Source organism: Sminthopsis crassicaudata, chromosome 2 (assembly GCF_048593235.1).
Source record: "Sminthopsis crassicaudata isolate SCR6 chromosome 2, ASM4859323v1, whole genome shotgun sequence".
Lineage (NCBI taxonomy): Eukaryota > Metazoa > Chordata > Mammalia > Dasyuromorphia > Dasyuridae > Sminthopsis > Sminthopsis crassicaudata.
The window spans coordinates 255,564,665-255,584,920 of NC_133618.1; the positions used below are offsets into that span (position 1 = coordinate 255,564,665).

The 20,256-nt window shown below is 39.7% G+C and overlaps 1 protein-coding gene across 1 annotated transcript in view; it reads left to right on the forward strand.

The window, feature by feature from the left end:
* The first annotated feature begins 2,364 nt into the window (after nt 1-2,364).
* Nucleotides 2,365-20,256, forward strand: part of TCEA2 (transcription elongation factor A2) — a 44,187-nt gene continuing 26,295 nt past the window's right edge. Inside the window, 4 exon segments of the mRNA XM_074288927.1 lie at nt 2,365-3,057; nt 13,823-13,885; nt 15,719-15,824; nt 19,290-19,377. Coding sequence (XP_074145028.1) covers nt 2,986-3,057; nt 13,823-13,885; nt 15,719-15,824; nt 19,290-19,377 — 329 coding nt within the window. The 5' untranslated portion in view covers nt 2,365-2,985.

Consider the following 20,256-nt stretch of genomic DNA (forward strand, 5'->3'; position numbering starts at 1 on the left):
AGATCTCTTTTCTTCACATTTTTTCCTCATTTTCTCTGATATTTTTGATGATTAATTCTTCAAAAAAATTTTTTTTAGCAATTTAATTGGGATGATACTAAATAAATTTATTTAGGTAGAATTGTCATTTTTATCATCTTGACTCTACCTACCTATGAACAGTGAATATTTCTCCAATTATTTAAATCTGACTTTATTTGTATAAAAAGTGTTTTATAATTATATTCATACAGTTCCTGGGCTTGTCCTGGAAGATTTCTTACATTGTCTGTGGCTATTTTTATATTGTCTGTAGCTATTTTAAATTAACTATCTCTTACTATCTCTTCTTCCAGGGTTTTATTGTTGATAAGAAGAAATGCTGATGATTTAAGTGGTTTTGTTTTATATCCTGATACTTTGCTGTTAAAGGGTTTATTCTTTTGGATTTAGATTCCCTAATCTCAAATCCCAAGTATCTGATCCAAATATTGCTGGTAGTAAGGAATAGTTAGTCCTTGATTGAGCTATGATATTCTGAGTATGAGGGACAGGATTTAGAGTTAAAAGGGAGCTGAGAATCTAATTCTCCTCTGTTGGGCATACTGACCTTCTGACTTCCTTTAAATACCAACTAAAATTCCCATTTACTAGAAACTTCCTCTACCCTCTTAATTCTAGTGCCTTCCCTCCATTAATTACTTACTATTTATCCTGTAGATAGTTTGCTTGAATGTATTCATTTGCATGTTGTTTCTCCCATTAGACTGTAGGCTCCTTGAGACTGGTAGTGTCCTTTGCCTCTTTTAGTATCCCAAGGATTTAAGTGCAGTGCCTGGCACATAGTGATTTTATTGATTACTTTGATTCCCTCAATTTACAAATGAGAAAAGTAGGGCCCAGAGAGGGAGGATAAGGTACAAAGTTAAAGCCTGGCAGAGGAAAAATTTAACTCAGATCTCCTGACTCTAAAACTAGTATTTTTTCAAATTCAGCACAATGTAATAAGACTGGGCTAGACTGTCCGGGAAGATGGACAGTCTGCTCGGAAGGTTTTAAAAAGAAAGATGAGCAAAGCACTTTAGTGAATCTTTTCCTATGAGTAACTTCTTGAAGAGCAAACCCTAAACTTCCTTGGGGTGCCAACTGGCATCAGTGGAGAAGGAAAAGGGGGGAACAGAAGTTTCTGAAATCAGGACTAAAAGTAAGGCCCAGAAAATTGAAGCTGACATAGCAGAGGGAAAATTGAGACTGAAGGTTCAGTGCTTAAAACTCAACACTTCGGAAATTGTGAAAAATGTAAGGTTTGAGACTCGATTATCTTGGGGAGTTTCAGTTCCTGTTGTGATGATTCCTTGAGGAAGTGGAAGTTCCTAATTGTTGAGATTATTCATATTTCCAAAGCCTCGTCCAGCTCCAAAACTTACCCACCTCATCCCTCAGACTTAAACTTGGGTAGTTTCTGACTCTTTCCTCTTCTTTCCTCTAGTCCAGAGTAATCTTGTCCTGCTTTCTGAAATGTCCTGAGTTTTGTCTTTTTCCTGTACTCCAAAGGTCCATTTTAGTCCAGGCCTGGATTACATATTCCAGCAGCTTCTTGGCTTGCTTTCCCGCTTCCCACCAGGTCTGAAAAGCCTTCCAGACGAGTCTTTTACCTAGCTGCCCCTCCTCCAAGCCCCTCTCCACACTCCTTTCCTCCCTTTTCCAGATAAAATCCCAAACTCTTTGTCACTTTCCCCCCAACCTTGCAGTTACATCTGGCTGTGCTTTTCCAGCTTCACCTGTCGATAACAACGTCATGCATTTTTGTCTCTAGCTCGTGCAGAGTCTCAGCTTCAGTCCAGCCCTTCATACTTTTTTATTGTTCTTTTGCCGGGTCTCCCACGGGCTCTGAGAGTTCTAGACTGGGGATGGGGATGGAGTACAGTGCGATATGATGTAAGGCAGAATGTTTCTGTTCCGGGAAACCCGGGGTCTGGCGGGAGAGGTCTGCCTCTGGGGGCTCCGGGATGGGGGAGGGGGTGTCTGTCTGGCTGCCTCTGGGGGCTTCGGGATGGGGGAGGGGGTGTCTGTCTGTCTGCCTCGGGAGGCTCCGGGGTGGGGGAGGGGGTGTCTGTCTGGCTGCCTCTGGGGGCTTCGGGATGGGGGAGGGGGTGTCTGTCTGTCTGCCTCTGGGGGCTTCGGGATGGGGGAGGGGGTGTCTGTCTGTCTGCCTCTGGGGGCTTCGGGATGGGGGAGGGGGTGTTTGTCTGTCTGCCTCGGGAGGCTCCGGGGTGGGGGAGGGGGTGTCTGTTTGCTTCTGGGGGCTCCGGGTCGGGGGGAGGGGCGTCTGTCAGTCCATCTCCGGGAGCTCCGGGGGCAGGTCCTTTGGAAGCTCCTGGATGACGCGGGAGGGAAGAAGATGGTAACACCTTTTCTTTCCCTAGCCTGCCTTCCGTTCTCCACTCACTTTCCACTCCCTCTCCGCTCCTTCTCGGGTGCCGGCCTTGAGCTTGATTCTGCTGACCCTCTCCTAAGAAGACTCCGGCACACCACGGAACGAAGATTCCGCAGCCTCCGGGGGCTTCCACGAGTTAAAGTTCCCGATGTGGAGGGCATTGTGGGGCTTGGAGTCTTCCCGTAATACGGCGCGGCGATAGACCGCAGGTCAGAAACCACGCTTCCCACAATTCTGTGCGAGGGCAAATTCTTCTGGTAGACGCGAGCCTGGGGCTGGGAGGAGCAGGGTAGGCGCGGGAACTACATGTTCCAGGATGCAGCGCGGCGGAGCCGCTGAGCCTGAGGCGTTTGAACGGCTGCTCTCCCGCCCGGGCTCTCACGGGCAGCGGCGGCTGCGTGGTCGTCGCTGGGAGCCGGGGGCGGGACAGGGCGAGCATCTCTGGGCCCGGATTGCGGCAGCTGGAGGAGGAGCCCCGGGCCAGGCGGTGCGGCGCGGCGGCGGCGGCGGCGGCGGCGGCGGCGGCGGCAGCGGCTGGGAAAGCGCCTGAGCCAGCCGCCCACGGGACGATGATGGGGAAGGAGGAGGAGATCGTGCGGATCGCCAAGCGACTGGACAAGATGGTGACCAAGAAGAGCACGGTGAGGTCACGGCCCCCCGAACGTCTCGAGACCCCCAGATTTTGCTCTCTGCAATTCCCCTCAGGGACCTCCTGATTCTTCCAGAGACATCCCTCCTCAGAGATTTTCCCCAGCCAGGACCCTCCTCTGGGCGTCACCGACGGATCCCTCCGGGGCCCGGCATTTCTCTCTGGTATCCGGCAGTGCACCCCACGGACCCTCTTGCACTTCCCCGATGTCCCGAAAATCATTCTAGAGGACGCCCCGCCCCCAGAGACCTGGTGATTCCCAAGAGGTTCTCCGCTCCGTCCCCGACTCCCTCCCCGTCCCCGACTCCCTCCCCGTCCCCGACTCCCTCCCCGTCCCACATGCCCGCAGAAACCAGACCCGAGTCTTGTGACTTCCCCTTAGAAACACCCGACCGAGGTCTTCCAGACTGTTCTCTAATCCGAAACCCCAAAAACTCCGTTCTCGTCCTCCTCAGAGACCCCTGAGAGCCCTTCTCGTCCTCCTCAGAGACCCCTGAGAGCCCTTCTCGTCCTCCTCAGAGACCCCTGAGAGCCCTTCTCGTCCTCCTCAGAGACCCCTGAGAGCCCTTCTCGTCCTCCTCAGAGACCCCTGAGAGCCCTTCTCGTCCTCCTCAGAGACCCCTGAGAGCCCTTCTCGTCCTCCTCAGAGACCCCTGAGAGCCCTTCTCGTCCTCCTCAGAGACCCCTGAGAGCCCTTCTCGTTCTCCTCAGAGACCCCCTGAGAGCCCTTCTCGTTCTCCTCAGAGACCCCCTGAGAGCCCTTTTCGTCCTCCTCAGAGACCCCTGAGAGCCCTTCTCGTCCTCCTCAGAGACCCCTGAGAGCCCTTCTCGTCCTCCTCAGAGACCCCTGAGAGCCCTTCTCGTCCTCCTCAGAGACTCCCTGAGAACCCTTCTCGTTCTCCTCAGAGACCCCCTGAGAGCCCTTCTCGTCCTCCTCAGAGACCCCTGAGAGCCCTTCTCGTCCTCCTCAGAGACCCCTGAGAGCCCTTCTCGTTCTCAGAGACCCCCTGAGAGCCCTTCTCGTCCTCCTCAGAGACCCCTGAGAGCCCTTCTCGTCCTCCTCAGAGATCCCCTGAGAGCCCTTCTCGTCCTCCTCAGAGACCCCTGAGAGCCCTTCTCGTCCTCCTCAGAGACCCCTGAGAGCCCTTCTTGTTCTCCGTAGAGACTCCACTCAGAGACCCCTGAGAGCTGTTCTTGATCTCCTCAGAGATTCCACTGAGAGACTCTCTGAGAGCTGTTCTTGATCTCAGAGATTCCACTGGGAGACCCTCTGAGAATCGTTCTTGATCTTCTCAGAAATTCCACTGAGGACCCTCTGAGAGCCATTCTTGATCGCCTCAGAGACCCTCTGAGAGCCATTCTTGATCTCCTCAGAGATTCCACTGAGGACCCTCTGAGAGCCATTCTTGATCGCCTCAGAGACCTCTGAGAGCCATTCTTGATCTCCTCAGAGATTTCACTGAGGGACCTCTGAGAGCCATTCTTCATCTCCTCAGAGATTCCACTGAGGACCCTCTGAGAGCCATTCTTGATCGCCTCAGAGACCCTCTGAGAGCCATTCTTGATCTCCTCAGAGATTTCACTGAGGACCCTCTGAGAGCCATTCTTCATCTCCTCAGAGATTCCACTGAGGACCCTCTGAGAGCCATTCTTGATCTCCTCAGAGAGTCCACTGAGAGAGACCCTCTGAGAGCCATTCTTTATCTCCTTGTGTGACCTTGACTAGTCTTCTTTTTATGGTCAGTTTTTTCCTTTCCAAAATGAAAGTAGTTAGTCTAGATGATTTCTAAGAGAAATAATACTACAATTTAGGGATTGGGCTGGCTTTTTGAGATGTTTGCTGGAGGTCTTCTACCTTAGCTGCTCGTGTCTTAGTAACCTTATGTATAAAGTGGGGATAATAACACTGATACTTGGGTCTGTTGTGAGCAAAATAATTTTTAGCACTTTGTAGGGCTGCCCTTTACAGTTGATCTGAGGGTCAAATCAAATAAGATGATATATTCAGATTTTAAAGCGCCATATAAATATTTGCTCTTATTTCCAAGTATTGGAATTCTAGAGAAATACAAGAAATTATTATTTTTGTTTTCTTGAGTTTTTTCCTAGAACTATACTCAGATCAGAGCTGGAACTGAAACTTGTATCCCTTTCTGAATCCTTCCCATAAGACCTTCTCAAATTGTTTTACAACTCCCAGGGCCAGCCCTGATCAGAGGGTCTTAGGGCTAGTTTATTAGATTTACCTGAGCTGTGAATCCTACAGCTGCAACTTTACTATCCTGTGAACTTGGAAAAGTCACTTTACTTCTCTTTCATTACATTAGTTTAACCATCTGTGAAATGAGGGATTTTACAATTTCTTGATCCTGTTGATTGTCCTTTCAGAGGTCACTTGAACTCTTCTAAATACTCCTGCTTAATAAATATATATTCAGTATTTTTTCCCACTGACCTGCTTTGAGACTTAATTTTCGGACTCCCTTTCTTTCCAGCATGGTCCTTGTTTATCTTATCTGACCTTACTGAGAGGCAATCCCTTTCCATATCACTCTCTACTTCTGTCTATTATCCTCCCTTAAAAGATTCTTTCTTGGGAGCTGTCCACAAACTCTTCCTTAAAGTATCTCTCAAACATTTTCTAAAAATCTTATTTTTATTTTTTCTTTTTCTTTTCTTTTCTTTCTGAGGCTGGGGTTAAGTGACTTGCCCAGGGTCACACAGCTAGGAAGTGTTAAGTGTCTGAGACCAGATTAGAACTCGGGTCCTCCTGAATTCAGGGCTGGTGCTCTATCCACTACGCCACCTAGCTACCCCAAAATCTTATTTTTATTGAGTTGATTTAATTTTTGTATTAATATCATCTTCATTTCCTAATACATTCCTCCCCATTCTCCTACCCAATGAGACATCTTGTAACAAAGAATAAAAAAAAAGAGACAAAAAAGCAGTTCAGCAGAACCAATTTATGAGGCATTTATGACAGTATATGGAATATTCCACAATCATAGGTTTTGTGTGTGTGTGTGTGTGTGTGTGTGTGTGTGCAAAGAGAGAAAAGCAGTTTTCCTAACCCTTCTTGGGGAGCAGTCTTGGTCATTATAATTACAAATAATTTAGTTTCCTTTTTTGTCCTCTCCATTTACATTACTGTAATCTGTGCCTCATAAACATTTATTAAAAATCTTCTGTTTTCGGGAGAACAATGCTAAGTGCTGGGTGAGAGGGAGAATTTAGGTAAGATGCGGAGCTTACTGTTCTGGGTTTTTCTAGTACATACACAAATAGCATTAAAATTATGTAAGTGCATAAGAGAACTGCAGACCAAATTTGATGCATCTTTTTGGGCGTGGGGAGAGGGAAGGATTATTCCTGACTGGGAGGATCCAGGAAGGCTTGATGGAGGGGATGATATTTGAGTTGTCTTAAAGAATAGGTAAGATTGCAAGAGCTAAGGACAAGGGTAAGGAGCATTGAAAGCATAGGGGATAGGGGTAGTAAGAGCAAAGGCATCTAGTTTTGGCAGTATTGGAAGAGAGTATTAATGGAAGGTTAGGATAGAGACTTTTTGCAAAGAGTTTTACATGCCAGCGCTAAGAAATATGAATTTTTTTTTTTAGTAAGCAGCAGGATTTTGTGCAGAAGTGTGATTTAACTATATTTATGCATAAGAAAGATAAATCTGGCAGATGTATGAAGGATGATTTGGAAGGAGAATGTGTATGTGGGAGGAACTTTCAGGGAGCTGTTGACAACAGTCCAGGCAAGTATTAATGAAGGCCTGCATTGGGATCATAGTGAAAATAGAAAGTTAAGAGATTCATCTGAGAAATGCCTTGGAACTTGACAAAACTTAGCAACTATTTTATGGAAGGTTGGGATAACAGAGAGAGAAAACTCAAAAGATGACAAAGATATATATGAACATGAATGATTGGATGAATGGTGATATCACTGACAAATAGAAAAGTCAGAAGAGTGAGGTTTCTTGGGGAAAGCTAACTTCAATTTTGGGCATGTTGAGTTTGAAGCAATAGGATATCAAGGAGGAAAGGATCTATTTTGTAATTGGAAATGTGAATATGGAACTTAAAAGAGGAATCATAGCTAAAGGTGCAGATTTGGGGATATTAAGTTGATAATTGAAACTAAGGAAATGAATGAGACTGCTAGCGGTGGGAATTTAGAAAGAACTGTATCTTGAAGAACATCAAAATTAAGGGATGAGAAAGAGAACCTATCAAAGGAGAGATTCTGGGTGCCCCTTAAAACTGAACCAAGGCTTTTGGGACAATGTATAGTAGGAACAATAGGAGAAAAACTAGAAGAATTCTCTCCCACCCCAGGGCAGCTAGGTGGTGCAATGGATAGAATGCTGGGCATGGAATCAGGAAAACTCATTTATATGAGTTCAAATTTGGCCCCAGACACTTACTAGTTGTGTGATCCTGGGCAAGTCACTTGACCTTGTTTGCCTCAATTCCTCATCTATAAAATGAATTGGAGAAGCACATGGCAAACCACTCTATTGTCTTTGTCAATAAAACCCCAAATGGGATCACAAAGAATCAAACACTGAAAATGACTGAATGACTCTTCTTCAATTTAGAATATCTAGGAAGAAACTAGTTAATAGTGTCAAAAGCTATAGAGTGATCAGAGAGAATGAGGATTTAGAAAAGGTCTTTGGTTTTTACTTTGGAAATCGTTGAGAACTTGTGAGAAATGTTTCAATGGAATAGTGGAAATGCAAGAGATATTGAAAAGGGATGAGGAGTGAGTGGGTGGTGAGATATTGGAGATATCAGGTATATACTGTATTTCCAATAAGCTTAGCAGTGAAAAGGAATAATGAAGCGGGGGATAGTACCTTGATGGAATAGAATGGTTAAGGAAAGACTTTTTGGGAGATTGGGAGGATTATAGTATTTAGAATAGGAAGATAGAAGGGAGAACAGGTAGAGGGCATAATGGGTTAGAAACAAAACATTACTAAATATGGATAGGGTGGAAAGAGAATAAAAATACATAAATGGAAGAAAATAGGATAGAAGGAAATAAAGAGCTGGTGATCTTAACTAAGATTGTGAATGGTATGTACTCTCCCATAAAAATGGAAACAAATAATAGAATGGATTATAAAACAGAAACCTACATTACATTGTTCACAAGAAATTTTTTTTAACAAATACATTGTTTACAATTGAAACTACAAATTGAAACAGAATTTATTATGCATCAACCAAAGGGGAAAAAAAAAGCAGGGTAGCATTTCAGTTGTTAGATAATAAAAATTATATTCAATAAAGGGCTAGGGGAAGAGAGACTAAAAACCATTTGGAAATTAAATAATCTAATGCTAAAGAATGAGTGGGTCAAATAACAAATCATAGAAACAATAATTTCATCCAAGAGAATGACAATAATGAGACAACATACCAAAATCTATGGGATGCAGTCAAAGCAGTTCTTAGGGGAAATTTTATATCTCTAAATAGTTACATGAATAAAATAGAGAAAGAGGAAATCAGTGACTTGGTCATGCAACTAAAAAAACCAAGAAAAGAACAAATTAAAACCATTTAAATGCCAAATTAGAAATTCTGAAACTTAAAAGAGAGATTAATAAAGTTGAAACTAAGAAAACTATTAAACTAAACCTAAGAATTGGTTTTATATTAAAAAAACAAAGAAACACAACAAAATAGATAAACCTTTAGTTAATTTGATTAGAAAAAAGGAAAGAAAAAACCAAATTACCAGCATCAAAAATGAAAATGTTGAACTTGCCACCAATGAAATAGAGTAGAAAGAAACCTTAAAAATTATCTAGGTCAGCTCTCTCATTTTATAGATGAGAAAATGGAGGTCTCAAGAGGTTGATAACCCAGGGTTACCACAGGTAGTAGATAGTAGAGCTAGACTTCAAACCCACCTCCTCCAACTTCAAATGTCCTAATATGCTGTATCTGAAAAGGAAGGAAAGAAGAAGGGATGATTGCTAGAGCAAAGTCCTGGTGGAGCGAGGAAGTCATGCTTTAAAAATCACTTTATTTTGTTTATACCTATGTATGGAGATGATGTAAGCCTCTTGAGGGCAAGATCTTTTTTCACTTTTGTTGTCATGGCACTTAGAACCCAGCAGGTGTCTAACAAATGGCGATGAAAGGACTAAAGCACTCAAAGTAATCTTTTCTTTAATTAGTAGTACTTCTTCCTGTGAGATAGAAGAGGGAATGTGTTTATGCTGAGTTTTAGGACTAGAGGTAAACTGAAGAAGCACCCATGCATGCCATTTTGTAAAGTAGGTGGCCCAAATTATCTGTTATGTATGAGTGTATTGGGGGTGATGTGGTCACTGGTGGTAGAGTTGGAGGTAGGTCCTTCAGGATAGAGGAAAAGGTTCGAAACATTCACTTTGGTGAATGAGCTAGGGAAATCCAGAGAACTGAATAGAGGAGGGATTGGTGAACAGCAGTGAGGGTCTAGTTTATGTTTTTATTTATAGTGGGTCAAATCAGTATGGTTTCAATTTAGCAAATATTGATTAAGTATACAGTATTTACTAATTTTTTTTTCAGCGATACTCTGCAGCTTTGGAGTAGGAGTAGTTAAACTAGATGGAAGTAAAGATTAGCAGGTTAAGAATAATAATGCCATAAGGAAGAGAAATTCTGGTGTGCACTTGTAATTCTGGTGCATGTTATTACTTACTTTGAAGTCACTTGGGTCTGAGAAGTTGTTTTCCTTTTCTAGATTGTGTCCTTTTCTACCTCTATTCCTATTCCTGTTTTTTTCTGTGACTGCCTTTCTGGAAGGGGAGGATGAAATACTGTGATTGGGTATTTCTCATTTCTTTAAAAAAAAATCTTAGAAAAGAAACAGTTTCCTGAATTTTTTTTCCCCCTCCTTAGGCTTGGGAAATCTCTCTTATTGAGTTTTTCTTAGTCCAGTGTCCTTTCCTGAGGGGCTGTCAGTGAGAGGGAACAGCAAAAGGAGTGGAATCCCCACCTTAATTATATAGACATTTTTAGATGTGTTTGATTCTTACATTGTATCTGAAATACAGCTTATGTTAGTGAAAAGATTATACTGTGACCAACTTATTCCTCACTATTCAAAGTTCAGTTCAGTAGTGCAACAAGGTTTCCCCATAACTCCATTTTTTGATAATGAGAGTCAGCACAGTATACTGAAGAGAGAACATAAGTAAGAAGCAGAAGATCAGGGTTCTAGTGTTGATTCTATGATTCAATACCTGTGTTGCCTTAAATCAGTAACTCAACTTCTCTCCTCTAGTAATCTTTCCAATAATGTTTTCCCTGACTAACTCACAAGGTCCTTTGAGATTAAGAAATAATTGATGTGGAAGTGCTCTAAAATATGAAAAAGTCTGTGAAGATGCAAGACATTTCTAATTAATCTTTGACAGACTTGAAGTGTAGTTTGTGGAAGAAACTTCAAATTTGGTTTTTGAGGGTAGAAAAAGGGAGAAAATGCCTGTTTGTCTTGGCAAAGATACTTAACTTAGATTGTTATAAGTAGTGAATTTTTTAAGGTCAGGAAATGACAGTATAGAGTGGTTCACATAATTTGTTCTCAGAATCATAGAATGTTACAGCTAGAAGAGCTCTTAGAGATCCTCTAAGAGGGCCAAGTTCCCTCATTTTAGTGGTGAAGAAGCAGCCTCAGAAAAGCCAAAGTATTACAGATTTAGATCTGGAAGGGACTTTAGGTGATGTGATTTACTTAAGGCACACAAGGTAGAATGGCAGAACTGAGATTTGATCCTGAGTCATCTGAATCCATATATTCCACATTCTTTCCAGTTTATCATACTGCCTGTGTCTTGATTGTTTTCCAGCATTATATATCCAACACTTGAGGCAGGTATAGTAATATTGGTGGACTATTAAAGGAGAATTTTGGTCTATGTCAACATGAATCTCCCCTTTGCTCAGGTATGTTTGTTATGTCAAATATAGAGGCAAAATCAGGAAACATTGGTTATTGTAGGTATAAGAGGGCTGGTTTTGTATTAAGAGCAAGATCTTCTAGGCTGGCTAGTAAAAGCTTAGTAAGGAATAAGATAAAGTAATAAATATTCTCTTTTAAAAAATGAGAAAGAAAATCCACAGACTTTGTTGGAATCATTTTAGATCCTGTGTTTTAAAATTGCCTGGCCATTTCAGGAGGATGATCTTGTATTAAATTTCTGGGGAAAAAAAACAAAACAAAAACTTGAGACCAAACAAATCAAAAGATCCTTTGCATAGACTTCGTGTAGTCTACAAAATAAAGAGGTCAATTAGTAGAGAAAGGTCTTTTGATTTTAAGTCTAGAATTCTTTTCCACTACTGTTGGTGACCTTCACTCTTTCTCTCCCTTTAAGACTGAATAAATGTACTTTTAAAAGCTTTTTGGTTCATAGTAGAATGTGAGAACTGGATTTAATCAACTTGTGATTTTTGATTTTTAGAAAGATTAAAGGGAAGTGCATTTTGAAACATAGTAAAAGCCATTTCAGGTATGTTTCTGTTGGTTTCCAACATACAGAATTGCAGATGTTTGTTTGTATTTAGGCCTGATTCTGATTTTAGTTTGGCCCATAGCCTCTTGTCTACAGGATGATGTTGGCAGTTGGTTCTGTTCATGGGATGAATTGGAAACAGTCTGTCTGCAGAGGAGGGAGTGAGGAAGAAACTTAGTTATTTGGGTCTAATTCCTATCACTTTAATTATAGTTACTCCAAAACTTGTATTCCATTTGGCTCCTTTGTGAGCTGCATTTTTAATGAGCTGTTAAACTTTTAGGCTAGAAAGAATTGTTTGATGGGTGGGCAAAAATACTTGTAGTACGAAATGGTGATTAACATACATATGATGATGTAGAAAACTATAGTTTCTGTGTAAATGGATACAACTAGAGAATTACAGGATTGAAAAGTTTTGCCCCATTTTTTGTTTCTTGTCACCTGGTATGAATTTTTCTTCATAGGATGTTCAGGATTTTAAAAAATTCTCCTGCCTGAATTTTAAGACTTACCAGTAGAATTTTCACTTACTGAAAGTGAGTCAAATGAGTAAGAACTCCTCTGGGAGAGAAGGGGGCAAAGAGAAGTAGAAGGAGAGAGGGGGGAAAAGGAGAGAGAGAGTTATGTGTCAGTCCAGAAGTTGTCCAATTGATCTCTGCTACTAGGATTATATTTTTGAAACTGGACAGGTACCATTTTTGAAACCAATTTCCAAGGTAGGGGATTGTGCATCTTAGTATTTGTAACCAAAGTCCAAAGCAGCATAATCAGAGTATTCAAATTATTACTATATGGAGGATAGTGTGTTTTATGATTGATTAATGTGCTTCCTCTGCATTGATCTTTCTGTAAGCCAAAATAACAATGTGTTTTTCTGTTGGACGATTCATTTAATCACTTTTGTGAGCTGGACTTTGGAGAGGGATCTTTTATCAAGATGAACCACAACAAAATGTAGACTTAGTACCTTTTAAGAATAGAAATTACATTTCTCTTGGTGGGTAATTTATTAGATTATTGATAAGATGGTTACCAATTAGAAAAATATAAGGAAGAGTTTTCTGTAGTCTGATTAAGGACTGAACAATTCCAAATTTAATAAATGTCTTGTGTAAAATCTACTGAATAATTAAGCTTTCTTTTTTTTTTTTTTTTTTTTTTGGCCCTTGACTTTGGAGGGATATCACCCCATGTTGTAATTCTGGAAGTGTTAGATGATTCTGATATACATCATCTTAAACTTAAGTACAGAAAATGATCTGGCAATAATTCTCACTTTCCTTATATATTCCAGGAACTACAATATATTTGTTTTCTCCTAATATCTTTTTATCATGTTTCACAGATTTAGAGCTGGAAGGATTTTCAGTGGTTTTCTTTTCTAATCCTTTCATTTTACAGGTGAAGAAACTGAGGCTAGAGATGTTAAGTAGCTTGTGTTAAATCACGTGGGTAGTAAGTAGCAGAGCCTGAATTAGAATGTAAATCCTCTGCTAACCCAGAGCTTTTTTTTTTTTTTTTTTTTTTAATTGTATCATGTGGATTCCTTTCTGTATTAAGTTCATTCCTTAATCTGTTCTTTCATAGAGCTGTAATGGAAGAGAGATAGAAATTGCCCAGTTTTGCTAATTCTTTCTTCCCCCCCTTCCTCCTTTCTTCCTTTCTTCCTTCCTTCCTTTCTTCCTTCCTTCCTTCCTTCCTTCCTTCCTTCCTTCCTTCCTTCCTTCCTTCCTTCCTTCCTTCCTTCCTTCCTTCCTTCCTTCCTTCCTTCCTTCCTTCCTTCCTTCCTTCCTTCCTTCCTTCCTTCCTTCCTCTTCCTTCCTTCCTTCCTTCCTTCCTTCCTTCCTTCCTTCCTTCCTTCCTTCCTTCCTTCCTTCCTTCCTTCCTTCCTTCCTTCTTCCTTCCTTCCTTCCTTCCTTCCTTCCTTCCTTCCTTCCTTCCTTCCTTCCTTCCTTCCTTCCTTCCTTCCTTCCTTCCTTCCTTCCTTCCTTCCTTCCTTCCTTCCTTCCTTCCTTCCTTCCTTCCTTCCTTCCTTCCTTCCTTCCTTCCTTCCTTCCTTCCTTCCTTCCTTCCTTCCTTCCTTCCTTCCTTCCTTCCTTCCTTCCTTCCTTCCTTCCTTCCTTCCTTCCTCTCTCTCTCTCTCTCTCTCTCTCTCTCTCTCTCTCTCTCTCTCTCTCTCTCTCTCTCTCTCAGTAAATTCAGTCTTTTCTTTCTTTCTTCCTAGGATGGAGCTATGGATCTGCTAAAGGAACTAAAAAGCATGCCAATTACTCTAGATTTGCTTCAGGTAAGTCATTCTGCCTTGCCATCAGGAAACTGAAAATCTAATTATAGAAACTTCCTTTTGAATAAGGTTAATTATCCAGTTAGATAAACATTTATTACTTGGTACAAGCAAAACTCTGTGCTAGGTGTTGGCCTTATAGAGATGAAACTTGATATAATCTTTTCCTTCTCCTTTGCCTAAGAGAGTAGGATGACACATACACAAATAAGTATGATATAAGGTAGAATTAGATAAGAGCAAACTTGTGGTCTAGACAGAATGTTCTAGGAAAATTTGAGGAGGAAGAGAAAAGCTTTTAGCTGGGAGAATGAAGTTTCAGGGGAGACTTAGTAAAGGAATAGGCATTTGGACTGGACTTTGGAGGAAAGACAAAGACTTTGGCAAGCAGAAATAAAGAATGAGTTTTAGGAATGAGAGATGACCAGTGATCACAGGATGGAGATCATCTTATTTAGTCAGCTCCTCATTTTATAGATAAGTAAATTGAGGCATAGAGATAATGTGAATTGTTTAAGGTCTCATAACTGGTAGTTGAGGCTAGAACACAAGTTTCCTGGCTCTGAGCCTGTGCTTATTTCACTACTTCCTTCAGCTTGCTCTATATATGTATTAACCTATATATGCTTACCAGCAGTAGTGACTTAAAAATTGACCTTAACAAAAGTCATTAATAAACTGAGATGATTCTAAACTCTTAATAATAATATCACTCTTGGAGATTTCAGCTAACTTAAGTGACTGTTCAAATATAGTTTTGTGATTTCACAAGGGAAATGCCTTCCTCTTCTTCCTCTTCCTTTTTTTCTCTTGGTACTATTGAATTTTTAAAGCATATCCTTGTAAGAATTTAAAAATAGGGTAGAAGATGGACTAACATCTTTTTCAAATTAGGATGCATGTTTCTCAGCGTCACACTGATGAGCTATTGAAAACACTCAGGAGCGATCTGGAAGTTTTTTTGGGTGCTGAACAGGCAACTGTTGGTCATTAGAGCAGCTAAATAGCACAGTGGATAGAGTACTGGCCCTGAAGTCAGGAGGACCTGAGTTTAAATCTGTTCTCAAATACTTAACACTTACTAGCTATGTGATCTTGGCCAAGTCACTTAACCCCAACTGCCTCACACACATACACAAAAATAATAATAAAATAAAATGAAACTATACTGATATAATAATGGTAGTAGACAATAACATGGAATACATGTGAATTGAATAGTGAGTCCCTGGCATAATGGTTTTACTAAGCAATCTCAGATTTGAGTCCCTGGCAAAGTGGATTTGCATGACTGGGTTGGACCACCTCTTTTAACTATAATTTTTTATTGTACCTATTTGTAATATAAAAATTCTTTTTAATGATAACTTTTTATTTTTAAAAATACATGCAAAGATAGTTTTCTGTTTCAAATTTTTCTCCTTTCCTCCCCCCACCCCCAGAAAACAAGTAATCCAATATAGTAGATCACTTTAAAAATATATATATATATTTTGGTTGTTAAATATTACATGTACATATTTTTCTAACATTAATTTTTTTTGAGTTCTAAATACTCTGCTTCCTATCCTTCCTCTTCCTTGAGAAGCAAGCAATTTGATACTGATTATACATGTTAAGTCATGCAGAACATATTTCCATATTAGTTATGTTGCAAAAGAAAAGAGTCAAAAAAGTTCAACAAAAATAAAGTGAAAAGCTTCAATCTGCTTTTAGAGTTCCTCAGTTTTCTTTCTGGGAGTGGATACAGTTTTTCATCATGGATCCTTTGGAATTGTGGGTTAGAGCTACATTAAAAATTTGTGAAAAATTTCTCTCTTGAATGTTGATTTGTAGTCTACCCGGATTGGGATGTCTGTGAATGCACTGAGAAAACAAAGTACTGATGATGAAGTTATCTCACTTGCTAAATCTCTCATCAAATCATGGAAAAAACTGCTGGGTAAGTGTCCAATTTGTGGTTAGTTAAATGAGGGCTAAGGCATGTAGTAAGGGTAGTAATTAATTTATTATCAAAAAACAAAAATCCTTAGTTTCCATCGTTAGGAAGAGAGAGAGAGAGAGAGAGAGAGAGAGAGAGAGAGAGAGAGAGAGAGAGAGAGAGAGAGAGAGAGAGAGAGAGAGAGGACTCACTTTTAGAAGGTGAACTAATTTTTAATCTACCATCAAAGACAAAATTCTCTCCTCTCTTGCTTTTCATGATTCTTATGCCCCTCTAGAATGAAATATTTTATTTCCATCTTATTGAAGCATATGATCCCTGTGTCACATTTACTGCCAAGTAAGTTTTAAGAGTGATTGAAGTTTGTTCTTGGGACTAAAATTCAACTAATAGTTGAATTAATGTGAGCCAGTCAATGTTGAAAGCAAAGGGTTCTTATATTTGGTATATATAAGAGTTGAGTCCAAAGGGAGAGCTACATGGCTTAACTGGAGACATCTAAGAGATTAGGATATAAGGGCAACAAAAGAAGGCAATTCACTGACTTCTTCCTTCAACCTGGGGCCATAACTGACATCTCTAGGGTAAGATAGCTCATCATCTTCCTTACACTGAGACTCTCACCTCCAAAAGGGGAATTAGGAAGGGGCAGGGAAGGGGTACAACCAGCCTTGAGAACCATGTTCTTTAGGCCATGTCAGGAAAAGGTTGTTTATGATGTTCTGCTGGAAGACAACTCAACATATGAACTCCTGAGTCTATGTTTCATTGTATCTCTGGCACTTGCTGGGAGGGTAATGATATTTGCTCAGCTTAGGGGTCATGTCTGCTTTAGTAGTGTTGAAGGGAATGGGATGGGTACTACTCATGTAGATGGGATTTTTGTTTTCCATCCCTGAGGTCACAGTCACATATGAACCAGTCAGCTAAGAAACTGAAAGTTTCCAACTTACAGCAAACGATTCCAGATAAAGGGTATTTCAGAGAAAGGATAGGACAGAAATAAGGGATTACCAGGAGAATGTTGGGTAGAGAAACATTAAAAAAAGAGAAAATCTGATTTTCCTGAATAACTTTATTCCAAATTATTTTTGATAAATTATTATTAGTCTTCATTTAAGTCTTCCTCTGATGCCTCATCCTGGTATGGAAGTGATTCTGGCCTCTTGGAGGCCATTCTGTTAACAGAATGTAAGCTCTAAAAAAAGTACTTTCTTAGTGAGAAATGTACAGGCTTCAGCATCAGTAGATGAATTTTTGTTTTGTCTGTAGCCATTCATGAAGACAATCTGTTAAAGCATAGGAGTTGCCATTTATTTGGGTAGAATACCCATACTAATGTACATATATGTTAAGCACCTTGAAAACCTTAAAATACTATATAAATGCTAGTTAACTTCATCTCATTAGGAAAAATATTGTTCTTGCTTATGTATTTGTGTATTATATAACTTCCTTTATATTATGCATATAGTTAGTTCTCAAATGTTTCACTTAAAAATGGTAACTATAATGTTATTTAGTTCGTGATGGTATTTAGCACTCATCATCAACAAGACTGCGTAGGGTTAGCCAGAATGAATCTGGTAGATGATATTGTAGTGTTGAGAGATAGGGAATGGAGGTGAGAGTTGTGTGCGATTCCAGCTATTTGAAAGGATTCAGCTACTTTAATTATCAAAATCTTCCTTCAGAATTTTAGGGCATTGGTTTTCATGGCATTTTGAAAATGACAGGTGGTAATATTGCAGCACTTGTTCTGGAAAATATTATCAGTATGCCATTTAGTCCTGAAATACAAGAATTCTCTCCTACAATTGCACTTACTCTACTTGTTCTGTCCTTGAACGCTAAAAATGGATGAAGTTGATGGACAAAGGGCTAGATTTACTAGGTCTTTTTTGGATATACCCATCAAATTGTTTTATCCCTTAGCTAGGGGAGTATGACAATTTTCACAGTTCTGTTAATCATTCAATATAATTAGTCAGGCTGATGTTGAATAGAAATCATTGCTATTTGTAGGAATACTTCTTGGGGAAAATTTTCCATTAAAAAAGTTATGTATTTTTGTACAGATTGTGTTCTTATATCTTTATATTTGTTTAGTTAATTAAAATGCTCTTTAATGTTAATAGCTCATACTTCTTTAGCATCTTATGACTTACAAAGTTTTTATCTCATAATCCCCTATGAAATGGATAGTGCAAATATTATTATTTTCATTTTACAGATTGAGAAACTGAGGCTCATAGAGGTTGAGTGATTTAACCATAACTACGCAACAAGTAAGTGGCAGATTTGGGCATCAAACTCAGGCCTCCTGCCTCCAAGTCCAGTGCTCTTTTTGCTGTAAAGTGCTAGCCATGCAATCTATTTTATAAACATTGAATTACAAAGAATTTATTGAGAGTAACAACATTTACAATATTATAGGCATGACTTTTGACTTATTTACTCCCCATAAGGTAAAAGATCACATTACATAATGTGACCATGTTTATATTAGCAGTCAAATTGGAGCTGTATCTCAAAGGACTGGCTCTCAGTAGAAGCATGATGTAATCCTGATAGAGTCTCCTTAGTCAGCTTTGGACCTAGATGAGACCCTCTCAGGATTGCTGGGTATTTGGCATTAGTGGCAAGACACACTGCTATCTGCTGTTACTGCTGTAATGTGGTATAGAGGAAAGAGTGCTAAACTTGGAGTTAAGAGACTTGGGCTTAAGTCCTGACTCTCTACTGCTTACTAGCTATGTTTTCTTGGTCAAGTCACTTGATCTTTTTTATCTTAAATTTCCTCATCTGTAAAATGGGGATAAGAATATGTATACTTCTTTTATAGCTATGAGAAAACTGCTTTGTAAACTGTAAAACATATAAATGCAAGTCCTTATTACTCTTGGTGCATCACAGGATATATTTTTATCACATATGTGTTCCTGTGATTCCTTCACAGTGAAGATGTCACAAGTTGCTGTGCCTCAAAATATTCCTCACCTATTGGCCAAAATCTTTGTACTTACCTAGACTAATACTTGGACAGAAAATATAAAATCCATTGGTGGGCTTGTACTTGAAGGCTTTCTAGCTTAGTGAGACCTATAAGAACTTGTGTTGTGCTGGAAGAATCTGTGAGGACCCAGAATCATCTCTCTGCCACAATGAAGCATTGGAGGAGAGCCTAAGGAGAGATTTATTATTCTTAGAATTTTTAAATTGTTTAGAATCTGCACTTTCATTCTTCCCCAGCAGAATACTCTTGAGAGAGAGGCTAAGAGCCTTTTGTGCTGTAGGATAAGGTGTCCCAAACAGGTTTGGCCCAAATAATTTATGTGCTCTGCTAACTAGGCTAGTAAAAAAATAGAAAGGATTTGTGGTTTGCTTTCAGATCATTTCTCAATTTAATTATAATTCCATTTGATCTGCCATTATGTGTTTCCTTTCTTTCCCTATTAAATTTAGATGCCTCAGAAGATAAAAATGATGAGAAGAAAAGGAATTCTTCCTTGGCAACATCTTCGAAGGATGCCTCTGACACAAAAGATCAAAGGTGAATTCCAACTGACAGAAATGTTCAAGGAAAGTGTGGACTGGGAGTCATTCTGATGTGGGATGGAGACCAAATGCAGACTTCTTTTTGACTTTGTGTCTCTTTTTGGTTTTGGAAGCAGGCCCCTATTTCCCATCAGTAAAACATGGATGACAATCAGTGCATTTACTTCAGAGGGATGTTCAAGACTAAAAAGATTTCTATAAATTACTTATAGCTCTTTGAAAAGGATTTTATGATGAATACTGTATTATATGCAAATAAGTCAGCAGTATAACCTAATCTGAAATTGGAGAGGATTTTTTCAACATGCCTTTATTGGGATATGTACAAATTTCTGATTTATCAGGTTAGAACACATACCTGCCTGTAGATATGGGATTATTTCAGTTACAGAAAATGTAAAATGATGGAACTGATTATTATATTTTTGCTAATCTTTTGGTCTTTAGAAAGTTCCCTTTGGTTTTTTGGGCATTGATAGTTTTCCTATTTGTAAGGAAAACTTGGCCATTCATCACCATTTTATGAAATGATCATGAAATTTAGAGTCAGAAAAACTGGCTCTCCTGTTTATTAAATATATGATCTTGAGCAAGTCATTTTTCCGCTCAGAGCTCCAGTTTCTTTATTTGTAAAATGTATGATTGGGCTAGTTGTTCTCTTAAGACCCTGCCCATTTCTAAATTTGTAATCCTGGAATATGTTTGTTAGGATGATGCTTTTCACTTGGTTCATTTTTGTTGTTGTTGTTGTTGTTGTTGTTGCTGTTGTTGCTCTCTAAGGATCTTTTCTTTTTGGATTCTTAACTGCATTTTCTCCTGTTGACTAGATTTGGTTTGTTTTAACTTTGTTTTGGTTATCCTATATGTATTTGTT